Here is a 17,638-nt window from a genome sequence, read left to right as displayed (position 1 = left end):
AAAGCCTCTCGCAGCTATCGCTCCACAGTTGGTTTGATGAATTTGAATGGTTTAAGTACATCTGTGCGCTAGTATGAGATTAGATAAGGGGAGGGAGAGAGAGAAAGAGCAGAAGAGTTTCTGTGGGGTCTAATTGTACGTCTCTCCTTTATTCTCCCTTTGTTATTGAATCCTTCTGCGCTTTTTGATTTATATTGTGATATATCTGTCATTCAGTCAATAGCCCAAAGGTCTGTTTTGTTTGAGACAGGTGCAGTGTGTCAGTATGGCTCTAGTCTATGTCTAGGGATAGAGGGTGTCATATGTTGTACAGATTGCAAATCCCATTGAGTAAAAATGCGTGATTTTGGGCTTATAAATAAAACAGACTTGAGAGAGAGAGAAAGAGAGACATACCTATCTGGATTTTGGGACATGTCACTGTGTCGCACTTTCTCCGACTCCTTAATTCCTAACTTCTTTTTTCTCTTTGGCAGTGAGAATCTCAGAGTAGCTGCTCGTCTTGTGGAGTGAAGATGTATCGGAGTGTGTGTGTGCCTGCGGCACTGTTGGCTCTCCTGGTGCTGACACTTACAGTGCCTGGGGGCCAGTCCTGTCCCAGGAGCTGTAACTGCTACCAGGCCAGCGAAGTCCACTGTACCTTTCGCTCTCTTCTCACTATACCTCCAGGCCTGCCTGCACACACACGACGAATAAACTTAGGGTAGGAAAGACACACACACACGTTTGAAAGCATGAAAGTATGCATCTAAGTACATACACATACACAAATAAGAATCCAAGCTAAAGTGCTTTATTTGCAGTGCAAACACAATGAGATAACCTTGAAATGATAATATATTGACTTGTTGACTTAATAATGTCTTAGGTGGGTGATGCTGTTTGTGTTTCTACTCCTGTAGGTTCAACAGTATCAGCAGGATCCCTGACAGTTCACTGGCTGGGCTGAAGAGGGTGGAACTTCTCATGCTCCACAGCAATGACCTCCACCATCTTCCAGATGCAGTATTCAAAGATATGAAATCACTGCAGGTAAATTGGAAAAGGAGCAACAACAACGTGAATTATACCTGTGGTCCTCTATATATAGTGGAGTTACAGAATCTGAATGAAAACCAAAACCAGTGGATGATCAACAATTTTTTTGGCGGTGGAGATCCTACAGAAACCTCTGCTTGTTCTTATTTTACTGTTCCGCTTTATGGAACTACAGTAAACATGTCTTTCAGGCAGCTAAAAGCAGCCAACATTTAAAAGTATCCTGAACTGTCCTTTGCCAAGCCAAACTATTGATGCTGGATTATAAAATAAATGGCTGTTAATGGGGAAAATAAACCAGTGTTTCCTCGCATACTTAACCTTTGAGTCTTTGGAGATGAAGGTTTTTGTGGGACACAGATGTGAAAAGAAAACCTGGAGCAAGTCTTCACAAAATTTACATTAATCTTTCTCCAGGCTCAGGCAGGGAGTACCATGCAGGGGCTCCTGTAGTATTTCAAATGTGGTTTGCTGCAGAAAGCCCAGCTCTTAAACTTTCTACATGTGGACTACTTGCAGTTTCCAGTCTGCATAGCTCCCTGACAATGACAGATGAATATACTTAAACTGTTTGACAGAACAGATATCACTTTTAACATCATGAGTAATGTAGGGATTATCAGTATATTTAAAAGGGTTTGGTAAAATTGAGAGAGATGCTTCATTGATAAATGTACCTAAATCTTGCAGTCACAACAACTGGATTCAAAAAAGGATCAATTTCACATTTGATCTGTGAAACTAGTTTGCAAAAATTAGTATAACAGTTTACAAGACTCTGCTCACATTTTCAGCACATTTTTTCTCATTTCTGTACAACTAATGCATAATTTATGTCCCATCATTCTTTTCACTGCTCAGTGACAAGGAAACACACTGGACATTTTAGCAGCAACCTAAGGGCAGAGTTAGCAGTTAGTGGGGAAGTGATATTACTCAGCAAGCAATTGTCCCCTTCATCCCCCAGGCAGATGCTGATATATTTGCCATTGTGTGATAATAGGATCCATATTTCCATGTGCTGACATCGTCATGTGCTAGATCTGTCAGCAGCTGGAACTCTTCCAGCTAAGTAGCCTCCCTGGAGAGCAGATTTATCATAAGCCTCACAGACACACAATTCCACAACCTGGTTTTCATGGTGTACCTTCTAAAATTTTTGGTGGGTTCTCCGCACATGACTAGAATAGCAATAGGTCCCCTGGAGTCTTCTGCTGAGGATAAAGGGCTAAAATTCATATTTGAAAAGTTGAAGACCCCCAGTGCAAGAATATCCTTTTAGTTTTCCTTGCTTTGACCCCGTAAACCCTCTCCATGAATATATTGCCTCATTATATGCCGTGGGCTATTTTCTCTGAATATACATGTGAGATGGTGAGCAGCAAATATTTCCTCATATAGTTTCAATTTACACAGGCTGCATTCAGTCATTTTTGCTTGCAAATAGTTTTTCCACCCAACTCTTCATCCTCATTCCATTCTCCTCACATCATTTGTCAGAAATTCAATTTACAAGCATGTGGTGTCCAGTGACAGACTTCTGATCATAGAATAGCCTTGGTTTCATTGTCAGCCTTGATGTCTGTTATTTGATTGTTCTTCTTATCCTTCATTTCTTGCGCTTACTTCATTTCATCCACCCCCACAGATACTAAAGCTGAGCTACAACAAGCTGAGAGAGATCTCTTCATCTATGACCTTTTCTGGCCTTACCTCACTACTGCGTCTGTACTTGGATCACAACCTTCTCCAACATATCCATCCCCGAGCCTTGCTCCAGCTGCCTAGCCTCAGGCTGCTACGTCTGCAAGGGAACAGGCTGCATCAGCTGCACCCTCACACTCTGTGCACACTGTCCCTCCTGAATACATATTACTTCTCTACGCTCAGGTGAGCTTTAGCACTTAAAGCCCATAATGTAACAATCAGTGTTGGGTAAGTTACTATATATTTGAATGTTAGTTTTAAAAGTGCGCATATATCCATCCTGATAGCTCTGAGAGTGAGGACAACAATAAATGTAAAATTCTGTTGTCTGTAAGGTCTGTTACTGCTAGATTGGACTCAAAACCAAACCAATCAACATTCTCTACTCAAAAATGGGGAGAGCACATCACTTTTGAGTGTTATGATCATGTCAATCAAAAATCATAAAAAACACATCTGAATTGAGCTGATTTACGACCAAGCGATTGCAAAATGTAGTTAAACTGGTGAAAATACTCCCCATATCTGGAAATAATGTAACACTGGATAGTCTGATGGAAAGGTTAAATTTTGACCACTGGTTATTGGTATTTAAAGCCCTTTCTCTGTTTCACTCATACTACTGCTGCTGAATATAAACATAACTTGAACATCAAGGTGATGATGAAAATGATAGAAATGATGAATGATTTTCTTACCTCTAACCTGTCACCTCTCACTGAACCCTCCCACATCCTTTCCTCCTTTCCTCTATGACTTTGATTCAACCTCTATGTTCTCAATCCCGCTCTTCATCTCAATCTTTTCTTGCTCTCTCTTTCCCCCTTTAGACACCTAGACCTGTCCAACAACAGTTTCACCACACTGCCTAAAGACACCTTAGCAACAGCACCTCTGCTTGAGACTCTTGTGCTGCAGGGTAATCCATGGAGCTGCGACTGTAAGATGAACTGGTTTCTCACTTGGAGTCTGGCTCACCCAGGTGACTGTCATGCCTGAAATATCATTTCTTTTCAATGGTCTCACATGGCAGCCATTTTATTATTATGCCTTTGAGCCAGTTTAACTTAATCAGAGATGCAAAAAGGCAACTAAAAACAACTAGACCTATTTTATATATTTTGTTGAGTTGTGTACTTACATTATGCCAAATGTTCGAACAGAGAATTACAGAGACGCTGTAATTTTAATCAAGTTAACCGTCCGTTTCATTTGGTTGCTCGTCAAAGGTGTCATAACCCCTTGCACATGGGTCAGTGTTGTGGTTGTCTGCCAAATGCGGTCAAACGTTTTTAACTATATATTTTTAACGAATTAAGGATTTTAGTCATTGGACGTATGGATCATAAGTTATCAAAGAAACATACTGAGAAGACAATAACGGCAACTAGGATTGTGGCTCCTCTGTCCTGAGACATCCTGTGACGGCCCAACAACATCAGAGAAACACTGATTTTTAACATAAAACCGCTTTATTCAATGTTTTTACTGGATTCAATTACAGTTGGAGAGGAGGAGACCTCTGTGGATAATTCAGCTCGATAAAAACCTCCTGAACGTCTGGATGATAAGTTATCACAGAAACAAGCTGAACAAATGTTAGCAGCGGCTCTGCTTGCAGCTCCTGTGGGACAATTTTTAACATGAAACTTGTTTATTCAGTGTTTTTACCGGTTTTAATCACCTGGTCCATTTGTTTGAGAGGAGAAGACCTCTGCGGATAATTTGGCTCAGAGTAAAAGTCTCCTGAACAATTAACACTGAAGGAATCCTAACTGGGAGAAGCTGATGGCAATGGTGGTGAAAAAAGCAACTCCCATGATCCCACACAAATTCACAACGTCAACAAATCCGTCTTTTGTTACCGTTTTGATTGAGAGACCTGTAGCGGCAGAAAATTACATATTGTTCATTTAAAGTGACATGTAGGTTGCATCAGTCAGTGACGGATAGAAAAGAGATAAGAAGCAAAGGTGAAAAGTACCATTGGGGAATGGCTTTAGAAACAGAACACTAATTTGTTGATAAATTCACTCCAAAAGCAATCTAATAACTAAAATAAGATATGTCAAACCCAGCCAGATGATAGAAAGATTGGATAACTTTACTTTCAAATACATCTGGTTTTGTTATATTGATACTTTTGACATCTGTCCACCTGCTTTTCTTCATCACAGCCTCTTGTATGTTTCATCCCATTTTCTGCATCTCAGCCAGTCTGTCTTGTGGCTGTTATTGAGATGTGCAAGAAGGCTGGACCGTGAAATGTGTCTCATTGATATGCCATGGCTAATCCACAATGACAGCATTGATATGTGCAGTCAGCTGAAATACAGGGATAATGATTGCCGTGTTATGATGCATATTTCTGATTTATGAGTAGATGAAGTAACCATACCTAATTAGTAAGAGATATATAGGGTTGTGAATACTTAAAAAGGGCTGGGATGACTAATATATGACAGCAGTAATATGTGTAGATGGCTAAAATGTGCACTAATATGTTGGTATAGTTGCTATGATGTTATACACATTTGATACACCAGAGATTGTTAGGCAGGACTTTAATGACATAATTTTCTCTGTCTCTCTCTCTCAATTAGGCTTAATGAAATGTCCCAGTGGCCCTCAGTGTCCAACCTGCGCATCACCCAATTCCCTTCAAGGGCAGGGCTTACTTGATCAGTCTGAACTATCGTGCACCTCACCTGTCATCCCTTCCCCAGGAAGAAACACACCTTTGGAGACAGAACTCAGTGAAATCCAACCAAGGGAAACCTTCAGAGAGCCTTTAGGTAGTGCCTCCTTGGGTCTATCTGACCAACAAGGGAACAGTGTTGATCTGACCTGCAACATCACTCACTCTTCCAACTCTCAGGATATTGCTCCTCCTCCAGATCTCTCCCTTTCCTCCTCTTCTCCTCTCCCTCTCGCTCTGTCAGTCTCCCTGGAGTGTCCTGTAGAGAGACAGAGCTATGAGAAACTTTGGAGGATCCTGGCTTACTACAGTGAGACTGCGGTTCGCCTTGAGAGGGAAATCATGCTGAGTAAGGCCCCGGTGCTGGCCTACCGCTACAGGCAGGCAGGAGAGACAGACGGATATTATCACACTGGAGTTAAAGCTTCTGTTAGAGTGAGACCACAGTGGTTACTACAGCCAGCTGTTAGCATCCAGCTAAACAGAGTGCAGTCTAACAGACACAAAGTTCATCTTATATACTCAACAAGAGTTTCTGCTCATCCTGGCCCTACATCTTATCCCTCAACATCCTCCACTGCATCTCACCCATGGGTTCTGATTTCAACTAATCATACCACCACAGCGATAGCCGCAGTATCAGGCAGTACGGTGGAGCTTTCCTGCCCTCTTATAAGTTCTGGTAACCCCACCATACAGTGGATTCTCCCAGATGGAATCAAGCTCATGTCCACCTCCAACAGCCTGGATGGTAGGCTCCGGGCCTCAGTCTCTGGTTTACTTCTACAAAAAGTACAGCTCTCAGATACTGGGCTTTACTACTGTGTAGCCCAGGCTGGCAGGGACGTAGATGTTCTCCCCGTGCGCCTGGCAGTGGAGGAGTCCTCTGTTGCCCCCTCAGGAGAGAAATTGGGAAATACTATCACCGGAAAAATTGGGCGGCCTATAAGTCTGTCCTGCAATGCATCTGGTTCACCAGCACCTCATATGAGTTGGGTGTTGCCAGATGGAAATGTAATATGGTCTGGATTAACTGTATCAGGTGGACTCACTATACAGCTGAATGGGAGTCTCTCTCTGCCTAACCCTTCTCTGAGGGATGCTGGTCATTACCGGTGCATTGCGGTCAACCATTATGGTAGTGACTCTCTGTCCATGCAGTTGGAATTAAAACCGCAACATCCCCCTCCACTTAGGACTTCATTCCCAAGAGGTCCACAGTCAGCTGCTGGCCGGTCAACCAAGATACGAGCCCCTTTACTACGTCAGATGGAAGAAGGCTCAGGGGATGAAGAGGAAGAAGAAGAGAAAACTATTTTTGGCAATAGGATGCGACCGAGACCTCGCCAACCTCCCCCTAACAGAAGTTATCCAATTGGAAAACCCAGAAGACGTGGGCCTGTGAGAAGAGGCCCCCTGAGAAGAGGAGGAGGGCCTGTATCATCCAATGACCAGAGAAGACACCGCTTTGACAACAGACATAGAGTCACCACAAACAAACAAAGGATAGACCCCCAGAAATGGGCTGACCTACTGGCTAAGATACGTCAAAAGACTGCTCACACTAACAACAGCCAACCCTTCACAGCAGGAAAGCCCACAGCTGAACCAGTAGGAAGAGGCAAAGACAGAGACACAGCAAGAGATGAGGGAGCGGATGATACAGATAGAGATAGAGCTGATGGAGCAGGGGTGGAAGCAGAAACTGAAGGGTCATCTGTTGATGACACTGTTCTACAAGAGGAAGGTCTACAGCCCATCCATCCTGCTCTCACAGAAACACAGATTCAAGCAGAGACAAAAACAGATGCAGAGATAGAGAGAGGGAGAGAAACGGCAACAGAAACACAGATGGACAAAGAGACCAAGACACATATACAGACTCAGAACTCAGGTCAACAGATAGAGACAGTGACAAAACCAGAGAGACAGAAAGCACTAGTCTCATCTAAGCCAATCTCAGGAACTAATGAAATTTTCCCAGAATCTGCTGGAGGAGCAAACCCCAAACCATCTAGAACCAGAGCTCAGAACCCCTTGCAGGGAGTCTTACCTAATTTGGTTCCAAACTCTCGACCTCAAAGCCCTTGGAACTCTCACAGGAGGCTAGGACAACAAAGACGAATCATCAACAGGCCGAGGGTCCAACCTTTGACCCCACCCCAACCTCTCCCTGACCCTACAAACCAGAGGTCACAAACCACAACACCTGACACTACCACAGATAAAATTGATGTGTTGTTGCTGGCGTCAACAACCAAATCTTCAGCTATTTTGTTGACAGGGAATGACCATATTAAGACTGCTCCGAGTGGTGTGGCACTGAACCCTCAGTCTGCCCCTGTTTCTTACACTCTTGGTATCTCCACCTTAGAATCTGCCTCCCCCTCACTGACTCCCTCCGTCACCTCCTTCACCTCATTTTCCCCCTCTCACACAAAGACAATAGTAGACACGATGACTCACTCAGCCGACATCCCAGACACTGCAGAGTCCACTTTCTCCAACACAGCGACACCAGCAACCACTCACTCTAATGTTGTGATATCACAGACACTTGTGCCAGATGCACACACCAGGACACTTATGCATGGCATACAGAATCACACAAAAACACATACAGCCTTAGGCAAACTTGTTGAAAGACCCCCAAGCAAACACAGTGAGGAGCAGGACAGGAATTTGCTGGGTGTACCATATGAAGCTCACTCCACCATTCTCTCTTCCACTCATTCCCCTGTTGTTTCTTTCTCAGCCCCCAGTAGCGCTTCAGCTACTACTGCAAAAATCACAACAACTCCTTCAACCAATCTCAAGAGTATTAATTTTACTAATTCTCCTGGAACCACTACAAAAAAATCTACTATTACAACTAGTGAAGAAAAACTTCCCACAACAACTACTCCTATGACAACTAATCCAATCACATCTACTACAACTACCATTATTATTCCAACATCTAGCAATACTAGAAGTACTACAACTACTCGTAACCCTACTACTACTACCACAACTCCTGTTCTTACATCTGCTACTCCCACTACCACTACCACTACTACTTCTTCAACTACCTCTTCTACTACTACTTTTACCACTACTACTACTGCTACTAGTACTAAAATCTTATTCAAAGTTATTCCCCCAGCCCCAAACCCCACTACTACAACTACTGCTACAACTACTACTCCTACTACTAGTACTAGAATGACCACCTCAGGCAAAACTTCTCCAACCACTACTAGGGCATCTACTTCTACTAAACCTACTACTACTACCACAACAATGACATCAACAAGTACCAGAGCATCTTCCAGAGAGAGGCCAAGCATCAGCCAAGTTGATCCAAGAGGGAGACTTACCTCTGGGGCTCCAAACCAGAGTCGATCATCCCCTGACTGGAAAAACCCTGGAGCTAATTTTATTCCTCATTCACACAGCAGCAGGCCACATGGGTCCCCCTCCTCTTCACTCCCTGCTGTCCCTGGGGTGAGTTCAGAATGATTCAAATAACATAATATTGATATTTTGTGGATACTTTCCCCAAAATGCGTCCTAAAGTAAGCAGATACATTACAACAAGAGCCAAGGTAGGACCACTGTTTGTTGTATCTATTTATTGTTTTCATTTGTTTATTTAATTGCTACTTCATCTAATGTTTCCCCATTCATTTATTCCCTGCTTCAGTCATTCATTCAATTAATCATTTCTTTAAGTGCACTTTTCAGTGTAGTTTGCAGTTCATGTATAAACAGCTATTCTTCATTGTTGTCAGCTAAGTGAAACTAAAATGAACACTTCCTTTTTAAGTGAGTGCTGGCCCAGAAACACACACAGACACACACACACACACACACACACACACACACACACACACACACACACACACACACACACACACACACACACACACTACACTTGACTATGCAAGCCCTTGGGCAAAAGCTTAGCAGAAAAAGCACTGCAGATCTGAAAATAGTCTAATCTGCATTCACATGACCTGCTATTAAACCTGAGGGATGTTTATGACAATTCCTCAGTTTCATGGATTTTCTAGAGCTCTGCTAGAGTCCCAGTAAGATTTAACAGAGAAATAAAAAACATATGTTTGATAATCAACAACATTTTCTGTTTTTAGAGCCTAATCCCAAGGATTTTAAAATGATCAAATGTTAATTAATTTCCAGAGCTGTGTTTGCAAGTGGCTACAGAACAAAGCACTGTTTCCAACACCAATCAATCATTTTAAAACTGGAATCACAATAATGCTGTATTGAATTTGTGATCCTATTCCACAATCATGCTTAAAATGTTAAAATACAAGTAATTTAAAACTTTTACAAAATGTTTTACTGAAGAATTTACATATTCATGTCAGCATTTGTCAGTTTTTAAGTTGGGGAAATTTTTTGAATAAAGCTCTTTGTATTGATGTATAATGGTCTTTATCCTTAACTCCAAAACTAAGTTTTGATTCATCTATTTAGTGGTTTTGTTTCGGCTGGGTAATTTTTTTTTTGTCCTATAAAATTCTCATACATATAGAACTTGGCAAAATTATCAGTTTATTACATTTTGGTGATAAAAAAATGTTGGATTTTTCACTATTAGACAATTCTCATTTTTTCTTCATTGAAGCTATGCTGCACTTAGGCTGAGGTTCACTTGTAAGTCCTCCAATCACATGCTGTTTAGTTGAAAAATTAAAACTCTCAAGACCAGCACAGGGCTGATGCTTTGTCATAAGTAGAGGCCTGATCTCAGATGTCTTCTAATTATACAATTTTTTAAAAGGAGTCATTATTTCTATTATTCATCAGTTTACTTGTGGGAATAATCTGTTTACTAAATCTTTTCATAGGCCCCAGTTGTGAGATCCAGACCAAGAATTGCAGACCCACACATCAGGACAGTGTCGTTCCCAGCAGAAAGCACTGCCAGGCTGGCTTGTGAAGCTCGAGGAGAGCCGAAACCTTCCATCACATGGACCAAGGTTGCCACAGGTACACACAGTACAGTACCACACAAATTTATTTGAGCATAGGCATATATTCACATTTTCAAAAGACATATTAAATGTGTAAGTCAGAATTCAGTTTTATCTTCAGCTTATGTTTGTGCAAAATATCTACCTGGAGCCCCATCAAATCTGATTAAGCGACTGATGTAAAAACTGTAGTTTGCAGGTTGCCAGATTACTCAGTAAACCTGCTCTCTGGAGCAGGCTCCAGGCATACAGTTTTAATTATGCCAGGAAACACAATAATGCTTAGTTTTCATCCAGAAGTCAGTTAGGCATGTTTATATACCTGTCATTTATATGGTTAAAAACTACAGGTTGTACATTTAAAATGGAATAAATAAAGGTTTGTATTTATAATCTGTTCTCACAGATTTAAAAGTAAATCACTCTCAGCTTTAATATGTACTATAAATGAATGAATATGAGCACATTTTACACGAAATGATGATGAAATAACCCATTTACACCCAACATCACACACTGGCATGCATACAATAAGCTTTTCTCTAGCTAGCCATGTTGGAAAGGCATATCGAAAAGAAAGTAATGGAACATTTTGTGCACTGCATCATTAGCTTTACTTTAAGCTATGCCACTCGGCGTGTCCCTGAAAAGACTCTCTAACTTTTTTTCCCAATTTGTCTCAATTTCCCTCCACTCTGTCTGCTCACTGCTGCTCTCGCTTGCTGTCTGTCTGTCTCTCTCTTGCTCTTTTTCTCTCTCTCAGGAGCGGTGATGTCAATCTACTCCAAGGCTCAGCGTTTTGAGGTCTTGCCAAATGGCACACTTGTTATCCAGAATGTTCAGCTGCAGGACAGAGGCACATACATCTGCAGCGCACACAGCTTCCTTGGTCGTGACAGGTGAGGTTACTGATTCCAGTTGTTAATATTAATGCACTTTATACCATTTAGTTATAATGAACATAGGATACAGCATTTTTTGTATCAATAACATAGACATAAGGCAAGATGCAGTTTAATTATTAGGTATTATGTAGCTTGTGTTGGTATTTTTTCTAACTGAATTGGCAAAAAAATTCAACTTGTCAGGTGCAAACACAGCAGCCTCAAGACATATGCAAATCTCTGTTTGAAATCTGTCTATGAGATTTGTGTTTGAAATGTGTGTCCCAATATGTGAGTGTAAATTAATTATAATGTTTCTTGTGTCCATGTTTCTATCAGGATGGGTGTTTCCGTAATGTATTACATGACATTTCTGGTTTGTTTTCATTTAAAGTGTAGATTTGAAATCCTTAACATTATTCAAACATATGTTTCTGTATTGAGTGTTTGGCTTTGCTTTTCCATGACAGGTTGCTAACTACACTGGAAGTGTGGACCCGCCCGCCTCGGATGCAGCTGGCGAGTTACAGAGAAGCCACCATTCATCAGGGTGGAGAGCTGCTCTTGGAGTGCCAGGCGAATGGTGTTCCTGCCCCTCTGCTGTCTTGGGTTCTGCCTGATCGTTCTGTCCTGACGTCCTCTACCCCCTCCACCAGTCGCATCTATATAGACACAAATGGAACCCTCCATATCTCAGTAACTTTACCTAATGACAGAGGAGTGTATCGTTGTGTGGCCTCCAACTCAGCAGGTGCTGCCAGTGCCTCTGTGCGTGTACATGTGTCCTCGTTGCCCCCGATGATACAGCAAACCAGAGAGGAACACCTGCTCCTTTCTCCAGGGAGGCCTGTTTATGCTCACTGCTCTGCCCGAGGTGCCCCAACACCAACTCTGCGCTGGCGAATCCCAGATGGGACTGTGGTTCGCCCATCCCAGTTTCTCCATGGCAACCTCTTTGTCTTGCCAAATGGGACACTGCATATTCGAAGAGTTGGGCCAAAGGATTCAGGGAGTTATGATTGCACAGCAAGTAATGCTGTTGGAGCCGATAGGAGAACAGTGAGAGTAGAAATTGAAGGGGGAGCAGAAGGAGGAAGAGGAGAAGAAGGAGCAGGAAAAGAAGCGGCAATAGCATTTACTACTGAAAAACCTTCTCATTCAACTTCACTCAATAAAGACAGAACTTTGTCCATCCCTAGCAAACCTGAAAATCCATTAAACTCCCCTAAACTTTCCCCTCCATTGCTCTCTGATAGATCCAGGATCTTGCCGCTCACCCCGAGCTCTTCTCGCTCCTCTTCTTACCATCACCAACCCAATTCCCCTAACTCACCTACTAAAATCAATAAAACAGTCACTGCTTCTTCCACACACTTTACCAAGGTCAGCAAAACAAAACTTTCCTATCTCCCCCTACCCTCCACAGTGCCTACATACAACACCAAAGTCTTACCCAGTATTGTAAACAACACAATAGTTACTTCTTCCCCCTCGGATAAAAGCAGAGCTTCAGCCATTTTGCATTCCTCGCCCATCTCCCCCTTCAGTAAAGCCCGTATTGTGTCAACATCACCCTCCATTACTACTGTCCACTATGGGGGGACTTTGCAGCTCCACTGCTCTGTAACTGGCAACCCATCCCCCATCATCATTTGGAGAACCCCTAACAGAAAACTTGTGGACATGCACTTCAGGTAAAGGGGATGTGGGTTTGTGTGAGAAAAAGAGATCACTTAAATTTTGTCGATTGTATAATCATATGTTGTGGTAATTTTGTTGGTACCGTGTCTAATCCAATGCGCCTTTCTTTTTGTTGTTTGCGTTTACATTTGAATTGAAGTTTTGACCGTCGTCTGAAGGTGCATCCCAATGGCACCTTGTCAGCCCAGGCAGTAACGGAGAAGGACGCTGGAGACTACCTCTGTATCACTCGCAACAAGGTCGCAGATGATTATCGCATCCTCCGTGTCTCTGTGGCTACCAAACCTGCCAAGATTGAGCCAAAACAAACACTCAATCAGATGGTTTCGTTTGGCAAGCCGCTTAAAGTAAGCTCAATATAATTAATAGTAATTGCATCTCTGCCTTGCTCGTAATAATGATGTTTTTCTCAAACAACACATTCCAGAAATTATTGGGGAAATTTAGTATGATAATTTTAATGACAATTGTTCTTTTCACTAATTTCATATGCATGAAATGCTTTTGATCAATTCTGAATTGTTCGTGACATTTTTTGATACTTCTTCCCAATTTTATGGGCATTTTGGTTGTTTATGAACACATTGGCATCACACAATTTCAAATAAACATCAAATTTGTGCCACGAAGATTTGGTTTACTGTTGATCATATACAATATCACACGCACACATATGTCTGTCCCATTGTCGGAAAATTGCACAAAACTTGGCAGAGGCAGAGCTTTAACCAATCTCTGTACCCAAACAGTCTATTTTCCAAACCTTCACTGCTTATGCTTTGTTTGATCAGGCAGTGGTATGTGTTGGGTATGTTTTAAGCTGGATGTGGTGACAAAAACGTCCACAGCTTCAAGCTGTGTCTTTGGGTGTTTTTGATTAAAAAGTGTTTCATATTTACCAACTCAAAAAGAAAAGAAAGACCTGCCAGGTCATAGACTGTTATGAATCAACAACCGTGGCCTTCAGGGGATAGTACTTCACACATGAATATTTAGCAGCTCAATGAAAAGCAATGTCAAGCAGGATGAAATGCAATACAGAAGACAACGTATTATTGTGGGAATTTGTAGCCCTTCATTTTTTATTTCATTTAAACATTTATGAGTTTTAGTATTTTTGAATGCTTCTAAATTTCTGGTTGCTTAGTTGTAAGCAACCAGAAAGGACCTAAATATAGCCTTAGTATGTATTACTCATTACAAACAGGCAAAGTTATTGCCCAACACTTCTCAGAATTTCAGCTTTCACCACAATAAAAGGCACAAAGACATTTACAAAATAGCATCATTAGAACATTGATCCTGTTCCTTGCAGGTGGACTGCCAGGCATCAGGACTGCCTGACCCAGCCGTTCATTGGAGTCTACCCGATGGGACCATGGTGAACAGTGTGTTGCAGGGGGAGGACAGGGGAGGGCGAGCACGGAGGCTTACTGTGTTTGACAATGGAACGTTACTGGTTCCAGCAGTGGGTATGGGAGAAGAAGGGGAATATACGTGTTATGCAGAAAATCAAGGAGGTCAAGACACCATGAAGGTAAGAAAAACATTTCCACCTGGAGATTACTTCAGAATTCATTTTTTTATCGTCTTATTTTAGGTTTTCATGTATGGCTTCATTAAAAAATGTTGTTATATTAATCTATTAATTTAATTATACTTTAATTTACTTATTCAATTGATTTATTACTATTTTTGTTTACTAGCTTTGTCAGTATGAATGTTTTAAAACCAAACTCTTAATGATTTCCTGTTATTGAAATAAAAATGCTAATTAATTCTGTCATTTATTCATTCCTTCAAGGTCAAAGTGAAGATCATGATGACATCTCCACCAACCTTCACAGATGACAGAAGCTACCATGTCATCAAAGTATTTAACGGGGAAACCGCCACAATTCGCTGCCAGGCCACAGGAGATCCAGCCCCAACAGTGACGTGGTTTTCCCCAGCGCACCGTGTCATCCCACGAAGTTTGGGCTCTGGTTATTATTCTGAGAGGGTATTAGTGGTTTTGGATGGAACTCTGGAGGTGCGTCAGGCCCAAAAGGTTGACAGAGGAAATTATACCTGCAGAGCAAGCAACTCAGCTGGGGAGAGGAGTATGGTGGTGGGCCTGGAGGTGGAGACTTCTAATAATGGAATGAATAGCAAGGTGGGAGGAAGAAGTTCTAGCAATTGGCCCGGTAGTAGATCAGGGGACAACATTAATAATGTAGGAATAATCCAGTATGGATTTATCACCGGAGCCTCAAGCAAACTGGGTAACAATCATAGTGGCAATAATGGCTATAGTGATAATAATGGCAGTATAAGAAACACTGAGCCAAGCACTGGCATTAACACAGCAACCAGTGGCTCTAATCCTGCCCTTAGGAGTAATGGTCACAATGGATTCAACAGACCTGTCAGTGGGATTACGACACAAAATGATAGCAGTATAATCATTGTCGGCCTGAGTGGGGTGAGGAATATAGGCATTAAAGCAGATAACACTGGAATAAATAGAAATGGACCTGGCATTGTGAGTAGTGGCAGTACTAGTGTGGTCAACAGTCACAATAAAGTTAGCGGAGAAAGTGTAAAAAAGAATCCTGGGACTAATAATAATGAAGTAATTGCAGGAAGGGCTGGTAATGATGCTAATACCAGTAGAGATACCGGCAGGATAACTGGTATTTCTAGAAATGTTGGCGCTAGCAACAGTGTGTCTAATAGTGGCACACTCAGAGGAAATTGGTTCACTCGAAGTAGCAATATAAGTGTGACCAATGCTGGCAGCGGAAATAGTGGTGGTATAGTTGCTAGTAATGCAGGTACTATAAACTCTACTAACAAGGTTGTGGGTGTGGTAACGACAGTGAAGCAGCGAGCAGTGAAAGGCCAAACTGTTCTTTTGCCATGCCCCTCCCAAGGCTCCCCTCCCCCTCGTCTGGCCTGGCTTCTGCCTGGTAATGGTGTGCTGCCATCTCCTTACTATGGCAGTCGACTCACTGTGCACCGAAACGGCTCCTTGGAGCTGCGGGGTGTGAGGGTGAGTGATGCTGGGACCTTGGTTTGTGAAGTGAGAGGTAAAAGAGGAGAGGCGAGGATACAGGTTGAGCTGGAGGTCTCTGAGGCACAGGAGGAGGCCAGATCTCCACACAGGGGACCACCTGTGGAAGAACCCGTGCAGAAAAGTGCTGGTTTAATAGAGGCATCTCGATCAGGAGTCTCAATGGATTCAGCTCAGTCCTTAAGCTCAGTGTTGTCTGAGAAGCTTCATCCAAGAATCCCAGTTACTCAAAAGCCTCTGCAGAGGGGCCTGAGTTTACCTGCTGCACCTCGTCCGATTGGCCCTCCACCCAGTTCAACTGGCCCTGCCTCAGAGCCAGTAATGAGCATCAGAACAGCCTCCTTGGTGAGCATCATCAATGGAGAGACCCTTCGCCTGCCTTGCCCTGCTCCTCAAACCCCAGGATACCCCCATGGCACTCTGTCGTGGACCACGCCCAGCGGCAAAGTGCTGTCCCGGGGTGAGAGTGGTGACTTGGGCCAATACTTAGTCCAAGAGGATGGAACACTAATAGTTCAACAGACCTCCGTGTTCGACCGAGGCACCTACACCTGCAGATCCACCAGTTACGACTCCTCATCAGTTTCAGTCATCACAGTTCCTGTCATCGTCATCGCTTACCCCCCACGTATCACAACAGGCCCCTCCCCCGTGACCTACACGCGGCCGGGGGTTGCTGTGGAGCTGCCCTGTCTGACCATAGCAACACCCCGGGCGACAGTGACCTGGGAAACACCAGAACTGACACAGCTGAGGGTGATGGGTCAGGGTCGTATCTATGGCAACCGCTACCTTAGTCCTCAGGGTTCCTTGGTGATACAGAACCCCACAAGTAGGGATACTGGGTTTTACAGATGCACTGCCAAAAATGTAATAGGAGTGGACACCAAGGTGACCTATCTCCATGTTATATAATGTGGTAAAGCAAACACACACAGGCACACACACACACACACACACACACACACATACACACAAACAAACACACATACATGCAGTAGAAAGACAGATACCCAACCAGTCTTCTATAGTGGTGAATGAATTCCTCTGCTGTTAACACAATGTGTCCCTCATGCCCAAAGGAACTGCAAGGCTTCGTGCAGGAGATACTGTTGAATCTCAGAAAAGACACTGCTAATATACAGCATGTGTCTCATGTATGTATTTTTTTAAGGTATGACTGTCCAGGACTGTATTGCTTTTATACCAGGAGTTGCGAGATTCTCTGCAGATTTACAACCAGTGTGCTCTTCTTGTCTCTTCTTGTTTTAAATCAAGTTACACGCGCAGTTGAAGTTAAATAAAATGCACAGAAAAAAATGTAAATGCCCATATCTGTACATTGGACTTTTTAAATGGGAAAAATTTACTTCACCTAACTTCAATATTTTTTTGCAACACCGTTTTTTTTTCAATTTTTTTTTTTGTGTTCAAATTTAGGAGCAGGCAATGTGGACAAAATTAATATCTCAACAATTGAAAAAAATATGTATATTCTAATAACATTTTCATCGTGTCAAAACCCTGTAGCTTTAGAGGTATTAAGCCATGTGAAGGATTATGTGATCAT

General features: G+C 42.5%; 1 protein-coding gene across 1 annotated transcript; it reads left to right on the top strand.

The window, feature by feature from the left end:
* The first annotated feature begins 515 nt into the window (after positions 1 to 515).
* On the top strand, positions 516 to 17,298 carry LOC120801061 (matrix-remodeling-associated protein 5-like). The gene is made up of 11 exons (XM_040147568.1): positions 516 to 703; positions 903 to 1,032; positions 2,687 to 2,928; positions 3,576 to 3,727; positions 5,349 to 8,929; positions 10,303 to 10,444; positions 11,192 to 11,327; positions 11,783 to 13,006; positions 13,153 to 13,360; positions 14,329 to 14,550; positions 14,818 to 17,298. Exons 1-11 carry the CDS (start codon positions 516 to 518, stop codon positions 16,981 to 16,983), a joined length of 8,391 nt encoding a protein of 2,796 aa, XP_040003502.1. The 3' UTR covers positions 16,984 to 17,298.
* The last annotated feature ends 340 nt before the right edge of the window (positions 17,299 to 17,638 follow it).

The sequence above is a fragment of the Xiphias gladius genome, chromosome 16 (genome assembly GCF_016859285.1).
Source record: "Xiphias gladius isolate SHS-SW01 ecotype Sanya breed wild chromosome 16, ASM1685928v1, whole genome shotgun sequence".
Taxonomy (NCBI): Eukaryota; Metazoa; Chordata; class Actinopteri; order Istiophoriformes; family Xiphiidae; genus Xiphias; species Xiphias gladius.
Note: the sequence above shows the minus strand (reverse complement) of the source record. Positions and strands in the feature narration are given on the sequence as shown.

What these genes read in the sequence shown, in the direction of transcription:
- LOC120801061 (XM_040147568.1), top strand. Translation starts at nt 516, where the DNA reads ATGTATCGGAGTGTGTGTGTGCCTGCGGCACTGTTGGCTCTCCTGGTG. An exon ending in ACACGACGAATAAACTTAGG is followed by an intron (nt 704 to 902) that starts GTAGGAAAGACA and finishes CTACTCCTGTAG; the next exon opens with GTTCAACAGTATCAGCAGGA. An exon ending in CACTCCCTGCTGTCCCTGGG is followed by an intron (nt 8,930 to 10,302) that starts GTGAGTTCAGAA and finishes ATCTTTTCATAG; the next exon opens with GCCCCAGTTGTGAGATCCAG.